Below are 15,598 nucleotides of genomic sequence, written 5' to 3'. Positions count from 1 at the left end.
TAACTTAAAACTTCGTTATTAGTTTTACAAAAAAAATTTTGTGGGTACATACAGGTAAATATTTGTGCATTATAAGCTCATACTGTAACTGCCAACCTTGATAACTAACTACTTCAAAGTGAGAAATGATCCAAGGGGCTGAATCTGTGTTATGTGAGATACTGTGAGGCATGTTCAGAAATTGAGAGTACTCAGTTGTTTTAAAATTGAAAAGACGATACATTTATGAACAACTTACAAATTCACATCTAACAACATTTTTTGAAGTAACTGCCTTTGTTTTTACTATGTATTGTGAACCAAGGGATGAACTTCTTGATACCCCCATCAAGAAAGTATTCCAGTGCCCCACAAGCTCATTGTTTGACAGCAGTCTGAACCTCATCAGTTGCTTAAAACCCTTTTTCACTCGTGAACGACTTCAGAGAGGTGGTAAGATGAAAGTCTGAAGGTGCTGCATCAGGGCTGGAGGAGGGGGGGAGGGGGGGTGTTGATGATGTCCCTACTGAATGAATCCAAGAATTGCTTTATGGTGTTGCGGGGGTGGGGATGCCCATTGTCGTGCAAAAAGCACACACTGTTCATTTATGTTCTCCTTATTATGTTCTATATTGCCCTCAGATTTCACAGTACTGTGCAGCATTAATTGTTTTTTCATTGGGCAAAAATTCACCGAGGAAAATCCCTTTATGGTCAGTAAAGAAATAGGTCATAATTTTTCAGGCTGCAACAATGGTTTTGAATTTTTTGGTGTTGCTGAGGAAGGATGTTGCCACTTTATTGATGGTGTTTTCTTCTCAGGGCAGTAGTCGACCACTCATGTTTCATTATCAGTGACTGTAGAACAAAATAACAGTTCACTTTTCACTTCAAAGTGCTGGAGAAATTCCAATTAAGATGCAATTTTATTGATCTTGTGTTGATCTGTGAGCTGCTTTGATACCCATTTTGCACACTGTTTGGAAAACGTAGGGTGTTGGGGATGATTTCATGCAGAAGAGACATGGAGATTTTGGGAAACATTGAGTTTATCCCTATGAAAGTCAATGGACTGCCGCCACTAGTCCTATCTTTGCTATTGAGTGAGGTGGTGCAGTGGTTAGCTTGCTGGACTTGCATTCATTCGGGGGGGGGGGGGGGGGGGGGGGATAACATCTCAAATCCGCATTTGACCATTCAGGTTTAGAGTTTCTGTGCTTTTCTTCAATTGCTCCAGGCAAATGACAAATGTTGTGATGGTTCGTATATTTTCTGTGAAAGGACATAGCCGATTTCCATCCCCATTCTTGAAACAGTCCAAGCTTGTACTTCATCTCCCACTTCATCAGCCTTGATTGAAGGCTGCCCAGTCCTTCATTCATCGTGAACATCTATTCTGCGAGTATTAAACTCACAATACCACTTGACACATTAATATGATTTACCACTCCACCCCATAAACAGTTTTGATTTCATCAAAAACCTGGAAAGGTGCATTTTCCTTTGCGAGAAGAAACCGGATTACACTCCTCACCTCCAATCAGCAGTTTTTGGAACACACACAATTATTTTAACTTTGGACTACAACAACAGATTTCAATCAGTTGAGACAAATGACCTGCATTCTACTGCCAACACCTTATCCTTAACACAGTGCTGTCAGCTCCTTTCAAAACAATCTCTTCGATTGTTAGAGGCTCGATGCTGAGCATACCTTGTAGATTATATACAAGGATTTCAGAACCTTCCTATACTTTCCGTTGTGTAAAGCTTAATTATGCAGGAGTGATGGACTGTTACAGCCTGCATCACATAGGAAGGCACTTGCGCGCATAGAGGAGGAGGAGGAGATTAGTGTTTAACGTCCCGTCAACAACAAGGTCATTAGAGATGGAGCCTAAGCTCTGATTAGGGAAGGATTGGGAAGGAAATTGGCTGTGCCCTTGCAAAGGAACCATCCTGGCACTCGCTTGAAGCGATCTAGGGAAATCACTGAAAACCTAAATCAGAATGGCTGGATGCGGGATACAACAGACGTGCTTCTGAATGCAAGTCCAGTGTGCTAACCATTGTGAAACCTCGCCCGGTGCGCGCATAGAGGCTGAGTACTAAGGAAGCGTGGAGGGGATGAAGTCTGCACATGTGTGGCGACAGAGAGCGGGCTGACAAAAGTCCATGTTACCATACTGTGTTGCTGTGGACAAAAATTACAGTAATTTGTCTGTGGTACATCGTATTAAGTGTTCAGATCTATGAAGGCAATAATAAATTTTTAAAACTGATGTAGGTCAATCATCATGAGAGAGAATTTACTGCACATCTTGATGACATTACATCAACAGCTCCACAGCTTTAGTCTGTGCCATGTTCGAAGGTGAGAACAACTGGCACAGGTTTGCAGAGGCATAAAACACAATTTTTCTCAAAATGACAATCGGCTAACAACAAGGTCATTGAAACTGCTTGCAATAGTTATTTATTGCAGTTTTAACTGTATTATATGTAAAAATGTAATCCACAGCAAAATTAACTTCAAACACAAACCGAAATCATTAATTTGGTTGACAACTGTTTCTACTCCATAGAATTTTTTGAAAATATATATAATGCATTTTTATGGGTGTGTTGGACTTCAGTTAAGTGTAATTACTGTGCGTAAAAAAGAATTACTAGTAGAAAAGATCAGCACAAAAGACAGTTGTAGAAATGTTTGTATGTTGTTATAATTTTCACTGTCAACAGATATTATTAGGGTAAATTAACTTGTTCGACATTACAGTGAAAGACCACATGTACAATCCATTGAACAAGCAAGCAGTTAAGTCTTCTGCGCATAACTTGAGGGAATGCTTACCAGTAACATCGAAAACCATTATATCTCGACAGGTAAACTTCCCTACCATTTTAAGGCATTTTCCAATTTGTGACTTAAAAAGACAGGGGTTACATGTGGAAATAAGTTTTTGACCAGTACATCTGGCCACTTTCTCTTATATTATTAGAGCATACAACATGTTGGGAAGGGCTTAACTTCTCCTCAGGCAATATGTTGAACTCTATAGTCTGCATACTTCATTGGATACAAATTTCTAAAAAATAAAGGCTAGGAAGCTCTCATATACTATCTATGCAATGTAGATGTTGGAATCCACATTTTGTTTACCATGAGTCACCAAAACTAAGAAATATTATTACTTTAATTTGTTCCAAAGTCTACATTGTAATACTATCATCACTGCGATCTGAGTCTCTGCCTGAATCATCTGAGTGAAAATTTACGATGATAGATTCAAGGCTTGTGTCGGTCTTCACTTCCGTATTAAAGTCTTCTTCCTGAAGTTTCCCAGCCCACACTGAAGAGAATTTCAAGCTTTTGCAACCCACGATTGCTTCATCAGGAAAGAGGGAAGGAGAGGGAAAGACGAAAGGATGTGGGTTTTAAGGGAGAGGGTAAGGAGTCATTCCAATCCCAGGAGCGGAAAGACTTGCCTTAGGGGGAAAAAGGGACAATACCTGTCCCTTTTGTCTTTCCCTGTCCTTCCCTCTTTCCTGAAGAAGCAACCGTGGGTTGCGAAAGCTTGAAATTTGTGTGTGTGTTTGTGTGTTTTTTTATTGTATCTATCTACCAGCGCTTTCTCGTTTGGTAAGTCACAGCATCTTTTTTTAATATAACATTCAAAATAATTATTCAAGGACTTATTCCTATGAGGACTTTACAACTGCTAGTGCCATGTCTCATTTTCCAGCAGGTATTCGTGGAATGATTCTGATTCAATCAGGCTTTATCTAGGTAACACACTCTTGAACTACCACCATCTCTTGTATCATACATTATAAGGAATGTGGTTCATGCTGCTCCTGTGTCACTTTCTTCAACTAGAACCTCTCTCCTTAACTTATTTGAAACCAGTGTTGTCTAAAATTCTTTACATTGACCAAGTGCTACCTTTGCAGCCAATTTTTTCATTCACAATTGTAACAAATTTTTGTGTTGTCAGTTATTAACCATTCACACGAAGCACTTTGAAGCAGCGTTGTCAAAAGAATCCTTTTGTGTTAAATTTTCTCACAATTTTGATGCTTTTAGATGACATGAAACCAACTTTCCCTAAGCTTGCAATACAATAGCTGTGTCACTTTTGTTTATAAGTGTCTTCACAGTTCTCTTGCCAAAACCACATGCTTCTGTAGTGCCTTCAAATGTCAGCAGTTAGAGTTCAGATTCCAGATTCATATTTGAAAAAGTTACAAATGCAACAAATAATCACCCTAGCCTGCTTGTGAAGATTTCACATTATTGCCATCACATAACTTTTATTTTTAATCACACTAAAACATTAACAGATACAACGATCACATGGCAACCCGATTGTCGAAAATTTGCTAAACTGTCTCCATGTGTCCGTGTTCTGACAGTTTGTGCCAGGTATAATTTTCATTATGTCTTAAATGCTTTTTTTTAATGTAATCTTTGCGATTTTAGCAGAACAAATGTAGATAATAAAGTGAGATTGAAACAAAATGTGAGAGAAACATTCATTCCACCTCTAACGGCATGCTGTACCACTTGTTTTTGCCTCTCTGCCTACAGTTTAGATGTTGTAAGTATTTTTCAGGGAACAATTCAGTGCATATAGTTTTATTAGGCATATTTTCTTGTACCGACAATCAGTAACAATATAAATTGCTCTTTGTGATGTGTTGTACAGAGGTACAGATTTTTGAATTTCCAAATATGGCATAATATGAAACCAAGCCACATGCAAGCTGTTCGTGTTCCTGGCTCGACTGCACTGCTGTGTAATTCTGCACTTTTGCAGGTTCCCCACTTCCTACTCGGACAGCATGGCATTTTAGCGGCACACACACACACACACACACACACACACACACACACATACACGAGAGAGAGAGAGAGAGAGAGAGAGAGAGCGCTCCACATGCATGATTACTTCATATCCATCCCTGATTTAGGTGTAGTAGTGCTTTAATGTCCACTGGTCATTCCTAGTTTGTTTTTCTATGGTTTTTTTTCCCCAAATTTGGCAACATCCTGTTAGATTTACTCTCCTGTTCTTGTGTGACTTGATCTACATTATGTCTGTCAAGAGTTGTCATTTATTGCAGGTGCTGAGCTGAGCACGCAAACAGTTTGAAGACTATGTGTACAGTCACACAATCAAAATTGATTTTATTTTGTGGAGAACTTCTACCTGTCTCTGCAGTTAATTTGTTACCTTTTGTTGTTAGTAAATTAGACTCATTTATGAGTCTTCTTCTTTCACTCTTTATGTTATTAAGCTTATTGTATCTATTAAAGTATATTCTGCCTATCTGAAGAGTAAATTATCAGTGTTACCATCACAGTAAACAGTGCACATTGATCTTTTGGGTTTACACACACACACACACACACACACACACACACACACACACACTTTTTAAAGTGTGGTGGAATTTGTACAGTTGCGTTCTCCATGACCTGCATCATTTTTGTTTGCTGTGGCTTTCAAGTTTTTTATGATGTTAGCAATTATTAAAAATTGTAATCTTATTGTAGGGACAGACCTCTGGGAAGCAAATCTTCGCAATGGTGGTCAGCCACCACCCTCGCAGGCTGTTCAAAAGACACCATGGGGCCATACACCGAGTAGCAACATCGGAGGCACGTGGGGTGAGGACGATGATGTGGCAGATAGTTCAAATGTGTGGACGGGTGTCCCTACAGCTCCCCCTGGCCCAGGCCCCACGGCATCAGCGTCTCAGTGGGGTGGACCTGCAGCTCCTGGTGCGGCGGCGGCAGCTGCAGCTGCTGCAGCAGCCGTTTGGGGTGGTCAGTACTGCACATGTGCATTGCTGTTCTGCGTAAGATAATTATTCTGATGGATTCTATTCTCAAGAATAGTTTTTTTAATGGTCGTGTTTCCTCTTGTAAAATCTGTTCTTGAATTCACACTTTCATGGAATTTTTTTAAAGACTATGAGATGTTGTGTTTAGTATTCACATACACAATGTGACTGACAGAGGGTAGAGTTTTTGAGTATACTGAATTGTGAACAAAACTGTTGGTTTTTATTGAATTTTGTGTCATGCAGGGGGAAAGCCCTACTGATTTGTAAATTCTTACTTTCAGGTGGAATGTTAGGCCCACGAGAGCATATGCATGGTGTCGTTGAGGGGGGATTGCGTGGAGATGTAGGGGTGAGGGACATTCGGGGCGTGGGTGAGATGAGAGCTGCGACTGGAGTGGGAGTGGGGGATCCTCGCCGCTTGAACGGTAGTGGTGTTGGTGTCGGGGCAGGAGGTGACACGAGTGCTATGTGGGCAGCACACCCCACAGCAAGTGCTCCACATCATGGTGCTGCACAACACCACACTGGGCAACCGTCACAGGCGAAGATGGTGCCACCTACAGTCCCTACAGCAGGTCTGTTCCAACATTGTAAATTTTAGTGGAAAATATGTCAATCTTTTTTTCCCACCTCATAGGTATTTGAAAAATGACATGTTTCAATTAACTGACCATCATGAGGTTCTTAAAACCATTTACGGTATCATATTAGGTCAATATAAAGTCGTTGAAGGCCAATAATAAAACCACGAATTTGTCACATCAACAATTGGCATTAATGCTGTGAACGATTGCATACTGCAAAGAGCCAACTCTGTGGTATGCATCTGTTCGCAGCCTTAACACCAAGTCCTCATGTGATACAGAAGAGTGCATTGCCTAGCACAGTTAACATATAGGCAATTTAATTTATATTAATATGTGTTTATCATTTGATGTCAATGATTTTATATTTATATGATGCTGTAATTGCTTTTAAGGATTTGATGATGGTCAGTTAACCGAAACTGGTTGTTTAAATAAAGATTTTAGCAGCAGCTCAGGGTGGAAATAATGAAATTTTTCTTCTGTCAATGTTTCTAAACTTTGTTCAAGACGGAGCACGGTGGAGTCTGCCATTGGGCGGTGTATACCATCAGTGGCTCGAACTTGAATGTTCTGTCAGATAGTGTAAAATACCAACTAGAAAAATTTGCCATATAGCTGAAAATTTAAATAATGGAAATTTAACATACATTAATTGAAAACAGTAGTAGTACTTGTATTTCACCTGAAAATTATAAACATAACTAACAAAATTGCAGTATTAAAAACAATGGAGTTTTGTATTATAAACTTAACTGAACATTATATTATAAATATAATGAACAAAAAGTTGTTTGTAAAAACACAATACTTCACTGTTGTAAACTTAACGTGTTGTTTGTTTGCTATGCAATATTTCAAAGCATTTCAGGGTGCTGGCTGGCCCTCGCGGTGATTGCAGTAAATTGCCACTCTTATAGCTTTCCTGGTGGAATAATCACCACCCCTTGTTTTTACTTCTTGCAGGCTCTTTATATGATTCAAGGAAATGTGAAACTCTTTTTGTAGGTGTTTGCTTTTCAGTGTACATTTGTTAAGTGTGGTGAATGTTGATCTAAAGATGACCAAGGATTTGTTCTCTAAAGTGTAGAATATTGTATGTATATTATCCCATCTATGATTTACATACCACATATTTATTATGCAATTCCTATTTATTAATTGTATAACAAGTTTTATATACCATTTAACAGTTTCCCACAAACAACTGTAGAAAGGATAACTGCTGTAAAGCCATCATACAACTGTTATTCAAGCAGTTTGAGGATATTAAGCACAGTTGTCAAGCATGTCAGCTGTAGCAAACCATCTTGAGAATGAGCAGTATTCATTGGGGATATATTGGAAAGCATGAGGGTGTTACACATTGAGGAAAAAGGGGGGTTGGTATCAAATTCAGAGGAGGTAGAGATTTATTGTGCCTTGAAAAGAGGAGTGTGTCGGTGTTTTAAATGAGAGGAAGGAAGTACCTAAAGATCATTTTTGGGCACACTTTAGCGATACCCTCCTTAAGAAGCAGCCACCAACACATTTTACCAAGTGATATAAATTTTTGCATGCTGTTTTCATTCAGATTGCAGCATAGAGGTGGTTTTAAGTTAGAATGAGTCAGGACCAGACTGGCGTTTCTCAAAGATCTTATGACAGACAGTATTATCAGTAGTAGCATTGGTGCTGAGCATTAGGCTTTACGTAAATATCATTGTTGGTAGGTGATGGCAGCGACTTTGTTTTGCAACTGTACCTCGGGAATGGTGGATGCACTGTTTTGTTTGTGATTTTTTATGGTTTGTGATTTTTTTTATGGTTTGTGATTTTTTTATGGTTTGTGATTTTTTTATGGTTTGTGATTTTTTTATGGTTTGTGATTTTTTTATGGTTTGTGATTTTTTTATGGTTTGTGATTTTTTTATGGTTTGTGATTTTTTTTTATGGTTTGTGATTTTTTTTAATGGTTTGTGATTTTTTTTAATGGTTTGTGATTTTTTTATGGTTTGTGTTTTTTTATGGTTTGAGTTGACAATGCATGCTTGCAGCTTGTTTTGAAGTTGTAATGAGACCTAATGCTCCTTTTTTTTGGGGGGGGGGGGGGGCGCGGCGTAGGCTATAACTCAGGAAGTCTGTAAACCATATAAATGTATCTGGTTTCCTTGATTTTAGCCCTTGTGGGATAATGTTCTTCTAAAACATGTTGTGGCAATAATCACACGATTGACAACTGTGCTGAATACCCTCAACTATAAGACGATGTCACTTGAACGGATAAATCAGCACCCTTTTTTTGCTTATTATATTATTCATTTTTTAAAGGCAGCATCAGGCTTGTATTTAACTTTTTTCCCTGTGAAGAATTGCACATGCTTGACTCTTGAACGTAGTTAGCCTACACTTGTCACTTCATCTCAAAAATTTAATACTGCTATGATTTTCAAGCATCATTATGTCACCCAGTTTTTGTTTTGCGATGGTGACAAATTTTTTTGTTTGTTTTAAAGTTCCACAATTTTTTTTCCAAAAGATGTTCAGCCAAAGAGACACTCATGTATTAACTATGTATAAATAATATATATCCCTCGAATAATAATGCCTGTACTAATCTCATTACCACATCCTGCATTTCTTTCCCGGCATAAATGTCAATTTTACAAGTGTAAGCTCCAAGAAAACACAATTCATATACTTCTATACCATGCTTATGTTGCATGCCTGAAATATATTTGTGAAAACTGTGACGTTCTCCATGAAAGTATATTTTCATTGACAACAATGTTATTGCCAGACATAACAGCATTGTTGATAGTATAAAAAATTGCTTCAACAGTATTTAGAAATTTATTCAATCACTCTTCAGTTTTAACTGTGGTATTGTCCAAAAAATGTAAAAATTTCAGTATGCATAAAAAGATAACATTCATGGCGTCTTTTATGCATGTGTTTGTATACTTGTTATTTTTAGACCAGTTGTTGCTTTCCACCTGTGATAAGCAGTATGTCAATAAAAGTATCCATTTCGCCTCCCATAATAAGCTGCAGTGCCTGTTGGTGTCCTCCGCCGCTAGGTAAAGAATTTATTCATTGTACAGCATATTTATTTGCTTCTTCAGATATCATTCCTAATATCTTTATTCAATCAAGAATAATATCTATAAAGAAAAAGTGTAATTGCAGTCAACATTTTCAGTTACCAGTTCCTCTTCTTCCAATACTCATTTGTTATTATTATTATTTTTTTTTCTTATTTGCTGCTGTTCCTTATCTTCACTATCTTCACCTGACAATGAATGAAACTTGGAGTCTTCTTCCTCCATGGTAGATTTGTTTACTTCAGTAAAGAAAGTCACTTGATAGCTCAGAGTGAATTGGTACAAATATAATTACAGAAGTAACTGCAAATACATAAAGTACACTTGGTTTTGATGTCTCATTAAAATGTTCATTCATTAACAGTATCTCTGGCAACACTTGAGAGTAATGGTTTGAACAATACATTCATCGTGTCATGCACATGCCTTAATTGGACCGTTTATTGTGAAGGTGATGTAAGCCCATTTGTTTTATTTATTTCTTTTTATTATTCTTAGTGGATTTACTTCACTTTCAAAATAGAATATTACTATATTAAAATAGTAGCATAGGGCATTTGAATATGACCGCCATCCCAAGGGAAGAAACAAGAAAAGCTGTGCCGTCAGATGACGATAAGCATGAATAATCCCCACAGCGAGGGGAAAGTTATCTATACCGACTTGAACGTATTAGAGTTGCAAAATTACTTTTTAATATGGTGTTGATCAACAGATGGTGAAATGTTTGATGGATTAAAGTGCAGTGTGTTTAATGTTTGAAGTTGCTTATCCTAATTTGGTTCTCATTGTCATTTTCATTGTTAGTCTTTCTATAGTTGATTTTTCTGAGCAGCCTCTGGTTTTCTCTGAATATTCCTTTTTCTACTGTTGTTGCTATGGTAGGAACAGCAAATAACTTTTACAAACCCCACTGTTGTACTTCTTTCAGGCGTAAACCAGTGGGCTGGCCCACCCCCAAAAGATCTCACTTTGGGAAGCAGTGTGGGTGTCACCAAACCATCAGGTTGGGAAGAACCGTCTCCTCCAGCACAACGCCGTAATCTGCCAAACTACGATGATGGAACATCATTCTGGGGCAGCCAATCTAGTCGCATTGGTATGTTAAACAGCAGTGAATTCTGATGTAATCTAATACAACATCCAGCACATTAGTGTGGCTACTGCCTAGGTTCGATGTCAGTGTGCGAGAATCATTTGCAGATGGCAGTGGAGGGTGTATAAAGCGTGCAGTTGTCATAATATGGAAACACAGTGATTGGCACTGGAGTTGAAGGACATGGTCATCTGATTTCAGCCCAAGGATGAAGCAATTCCAGAATGGTTACCTTTGGAAACTGGTTGCATGCCGCTGTGATTGAAGTATACCGTGCATTGATTCGATCCAAAACCAGTGCAAAGGCAGCTGTGATGCACCACGAGCCATAGATAAGGATGAATGACAACTGTGGATATGTGTACGGGCTAATAGCTGTGCAGGTGTTGAGCAGCTGACCATCAAGTGAACCAAGGGGCTACCAACAGTGTCTCCTCAATGACCATTCAACAAAGGCACTATGTATGGATCTCCACAGCAGGCACCTGGTTCATGTACCCATGCTGACTGCTGTACTTCGGTGACGAAGGCAGGAATTTGCACACCAATACTGCAATTGGTTTTCCACTGAGTGCGACAGGTTGCCTGAGTAGATGAATCGTATTAATGCTTCATCAGACAGTTGACTGTTGACAGTTATGACGTGGAACACCTGAAGGCAGACATCCTGCAAGAATTGTCAGAAGGGTCCAGGCAGGAAGGCATTATCAGGGTGACCTTGTTATTCTGGAAGGCACAGTGCATCAACACAAGTATGCATCTATCTTTGGGGTCTGTGTCCACCCCTACATGCAGTTTGGTTTTCCGATGGCGTCTACCAGTAGGATAACATGTGAGACAGCTTACAGTGTATGTGCACAGTTCAAAGAGTACCAGGATGATTTTTCTGTACTCCCGTCACCACCCATCTCCCCAGCTATAAACCCAATCGAGAATCTGTGGGACTACATTGATCAGGCTGTTCGCACCATTGCCTCTAGACTGAGAAACCTAGTGCAGGCAGTGATAGCAGTGGAGTATGCTGGGATGCGAATCTGTCAGTAGGTTCTGGAACCTTTATATTCACTCTCTTCCTCCATGTCTCACAGCAGTCGGAGGAAATCCTCTGTGGCTTCCGGCGGCTATCTGATTTGGTGAAGACTGCCAGTCTCACTAGCGGGATGAAAGCAGAGCTCACCATCTGCAGCATCGTCGACAGGACTGACTGCAGACCTTTGGTACAGAGCCGAGTGGAGGGTCTGAATCAGAGGCTGAGAGACGGTTCTGGGACCGTGTGGGCTGCAGATTCCTTGACTTGCGCCATAGGGTGGTGGTGTTTCGGGTTCCGTTGGATAGGTCAGGAGTCCACTACACACAGCAGGCGGCTATACGGGTAGCAGAGGTTGTGTGGCATGGACTGGGTGGTTTTTTAGGTTAGATGTCTTCGGGCAAGACCAGAAAGGGCAACAGCCTCAAAGGGTGCGGGGCAAAGTCAGGACATGCGGGGACCAAGCAGCAGTCGGTATTGTAATTGTAAACTGTCGAAGCTGCGTTGGTAAAGTACCGGAACTTCAAGCGCTGATTGAAAGCACCGAAGCTGAAATCGTTACAGGTACGGAAAGCTGGCTGAAGCCAGAGATAAATTCTGCTGAAATTCTTACAAAGGCACAGACGGTGTTCAAAAAGGATAGATTGCATGCATTCGGGGTGGCATGTTTGTTGCTGTTAGTAGTAGTTTATCCTGTAGTGAAATAGAAGTGGATAGTTCCTGTAAATTGTTATGGGTAGAGATTATACTCAACAACCAAGCTAGGTTAATAATTGGCTCCTTTTACCGACCTCCTGACTCAGCGGCATTAGTGGCAGAACAACTGAGAGAAAATTTGGAAAACATTTCGCATAAATTTTCTCAGCATGTTACAGTCTTACGTGGAGATTTCAATTTACCATATATAGACTGGGACACTCAGATGTTTAGGACGGGTGGTAGGGACAGAAGTTTGAGTGACATTATAATGAGTGTACTATCCAAAAATTACCTTGAGCAATTAAACAGAGAAGCGACTTGTGGAGATAACATCTTGGACCTACTGATAACAAACAGACCCGAACTTTTCGACTCTGTAAGCGCAGAACAGGGAATCAGTGATCATAAGGCCGTTGCAGCATCCCTGAATATGGAAATAAATAGGAATATAAAAAAAGGGAGGAAGGTTTATCTGTTTAGCAAGAGTAATAAGAGGCAGATTTCAGACTACCTAACAGATCAAAACGAAAATTTCTGTTCCGACACTGACAATGTTGAGTGTTTATGGAAAAAGTTCAAGGCAATCGTAAAATGCATTTTAGACAGGTATCTGCTGAGTAAAACTGTGAGGGACAGGAAAAACCCACTGTGGTTCAACAACAAAGTTTGGAAACTACTGCGAATGCAAAGAGAGCTTCACTGCAAATTTAAACGCAGCCAAAACCTCTCACACAAACAGAAGCTAAACAGTGTCAAAGTTAGCGTAAGGAGGGCTATGTGTGAAGCGTTCAGTGAATTCGAAAGTAAAATTCTATGTACTGACTTGACAGAAAATCCTAGGAAGTTCTGGTCTTACGTTAAATCAGTAAGTGGATCGAAACAGCATATCCCGACCCTCTGGGATGATAATGGCATTGAAACAGAGGATGACACGAGTAAAGCTGAAATACTAAACACCTTTTTCCAAAGCTGTTTCACAGAGGAAGACTGCACTGCAGTTCCTTCTCTAAATCCTCACACGAACGAAAAGATGGCTGACACCGAAATAAGTGTCCAAGGAATAGAAAAGCAACTGAAATCACTCGACAGAGGAAAGTCCACTGGACCTGACGGGATACCAATTAGATTCTACACAGAGTACGCGAAAGAACTTTCCCCCCTTCTAACAGCCGTGTGCCGCAAGTCTCTAGAGCAACGGAAGGTTCCAAATGATTGGAAAAGAGCACAGGTAGTTCCAGTTTTCAAGAAGGGTCATCGAGCAAATGTGCAAAACTATAGGCCTATATCTCTGACATCAATCTCTTGTAGAATTTTAGACCATGTTTTTTGCTCGCGTATCATGTCATTTCTGGAAACCCAGAATCTACTCTGTAGGAATCAACATGGATTCCGGAAACAGCAATCGTGTGAGACTCAACTCACTTTATTTGTTCGTGAGACGCAGAAAATATTAGATAAAGGCTGTCTGGTAGATGCCATTTTCCTTGACTTCCGGAAGGCATTCGTTACAGTTCCGCACTGTCGCCTGATAAACGAAGAAAGAGCCTACGGAATATCAGACCAGCTGTGTGGTTGGATTGAAGAGTTTTTAGCAAACAGAACACAGCATGTTGTTCTCAATGGAGGGACGTCTACAGACATTGAAGTAATAATCAGGTGTGCCACAGGGGAGTGTTATATATATATATATATATATATATATATATATATATATATATATATATATATATATAATGGAAGGAAACATTCCACGTGGGAAAAATTATATATAAAAACAAAAATGAGGTGACTTACCGAACAAAAGCGCTGGCAGGTCGATAGACACACAAACAAACACAAACATACACACAAAATTCAAGCTTTCGCAACAAACTGTTGCCTCATCAGGAAAGAGGGAAGGAGAGGGAAAGACGGAAGGAAGTGGGTTTTAAGGGTGAGGGTAAGGAGTCATTCCAATCCCGGGAGCGGAAAGACTTACCTTAGGGGGAAAAAGGACAGGTATAGACTTGCGCGCGCACACATACACACACATATCCATCCACACATACAGACACAAGCAGACATATTGGTCTTTTTATATATATATATATATATATATATATATATATATATATATATATATATATATATATATATATATATATATATATATATGACCTAGTAGATAGTGTCGGGAGTTCCATGCAGCTTTTTGTGATGATGCTGTAGTATACAGAGAAGTTGCAGCATTAGAAAACTGCAGCAAAATGCAGGAAGATCTGCAGCGGATAGGCACTTGGTACAGGGAGTGGCAACTGATCGTAAACATAGACAAATGTAATGTATTGCGAATACATAGAAAGAAGGCTCCTTTATTGTATGATTATATGCTAGCAGAACAAACACTGGTAGCAGTTACTTCTGTAAAATATCTGGGAGTGTGCGTGTGGAACGATTTGAAGTGAAGTGGAATGATCATATAAAATTAATTGTTGGTAAGGCAGGTACCAGGTCGAGATTCATTTGGAGAGTCCTTAGGAAATGTAGTTCATCAACAAAGGAGGTGGCTTAGAAAACACTCGTTCGACCTATACTTGAGTATTGTTCATCTGTTTGGGAACTGTACCAGGTCGGGTCGACAGAGGAGATAGAGAAGATCCAAAGAAGAGTGGCGCATTTCGTCACAGGGTTATTTGGTAACCGTGATAGCGTTACGGAGATCTATAGCAAACTCAAGTGGCAGACTCTGCAAGAGAGACGCTATGCATCGTGGTGTAACTTCTTGTCCAGGTTTCGAGAGGGTGCATTTCTGGATGAGGTATCGAATATATTGCTTCCCCTACTTATACCTCCCAAGGGGGATCTCGAATGTAAAATTAGAGAGATTTGAGCACGCATGGAGGCTTTCCGGCCATCGTTCTTCCTGCGAACCATACGCAACTGGAACAGGAAAGGGAGGAAATGACAGTGGCACGTAAGGTGCCCTCCGCCACACACCATTGGGTGGCTTATGGAGTATAAATGTAGATGTAGTCTGCATTGGAAAAGATGGTTATTCATGCAATTGACAGGTAGACACGTTAGTGTGACTGGACAGTGTAATATATGTATAATTTTTAAAATGAGAGAGAAGCAGCTGAACATCAAACTAGATTAGCTGTAAGGCAGTATTAAAGTGTCCTTACATGAGTGTGTTTGTGTATGTGAAAAAGGTTATAGTACCACTCTAAGATACACTATCTACAGACATGAAAAATAGAGTCAGCATTATTTAGACATGCTATTTACAAAAGCTGCA

General features: G+C 39.7%; 1 protein-coding gene across 1 annotated transcript in view; it reads left to right on the top strand.

Moving 5' to 3' along the window:
• LOC126457869 (protein Gawky) overlaps nt 1-15,598 on the top strand; it is a 288,179-nt gene that overhangs the window by 146,617 nt on the left and 125,964 nt on the right. Inside the window, exons 9-11 of the mRNA XM_050094525.1 lie at nt 5,540-5,812; nt 6,114-6,407; nt 10,431-10,598. Coding sequence (XP_049950482.1) covers nt 5,540-5,812; nt 6,114-6,407; nt 10,431-10,598 — 735 coding nt within the window. The remainder of the gene's footprint in view (nt 1-5,539; nt 5,813-6,113; nt 6,408-10,430; nt 10,599-15,598) is intronic.

The sequence above is a fragment of the Schistocerca serialis genome, chromosome 2 (assembly GCF_023864345.2).
Source record: "Schistocerca serialis cubense isolate TAMUIC-IGC-003099 chromosome 2, iqSchSeri2.2, whole genome shotgun sequence".
NCBI classification, from domain to species: domain Eukaryota; kingdom Metazoa; phylum Arthropoda; class Insecta; order Orthoptera; family Acrididae; genus Schistocerca; species Schistocerca serialis.
This window is presented reverse-complemented; position numbering and strand designations above follow the sequence as displayed.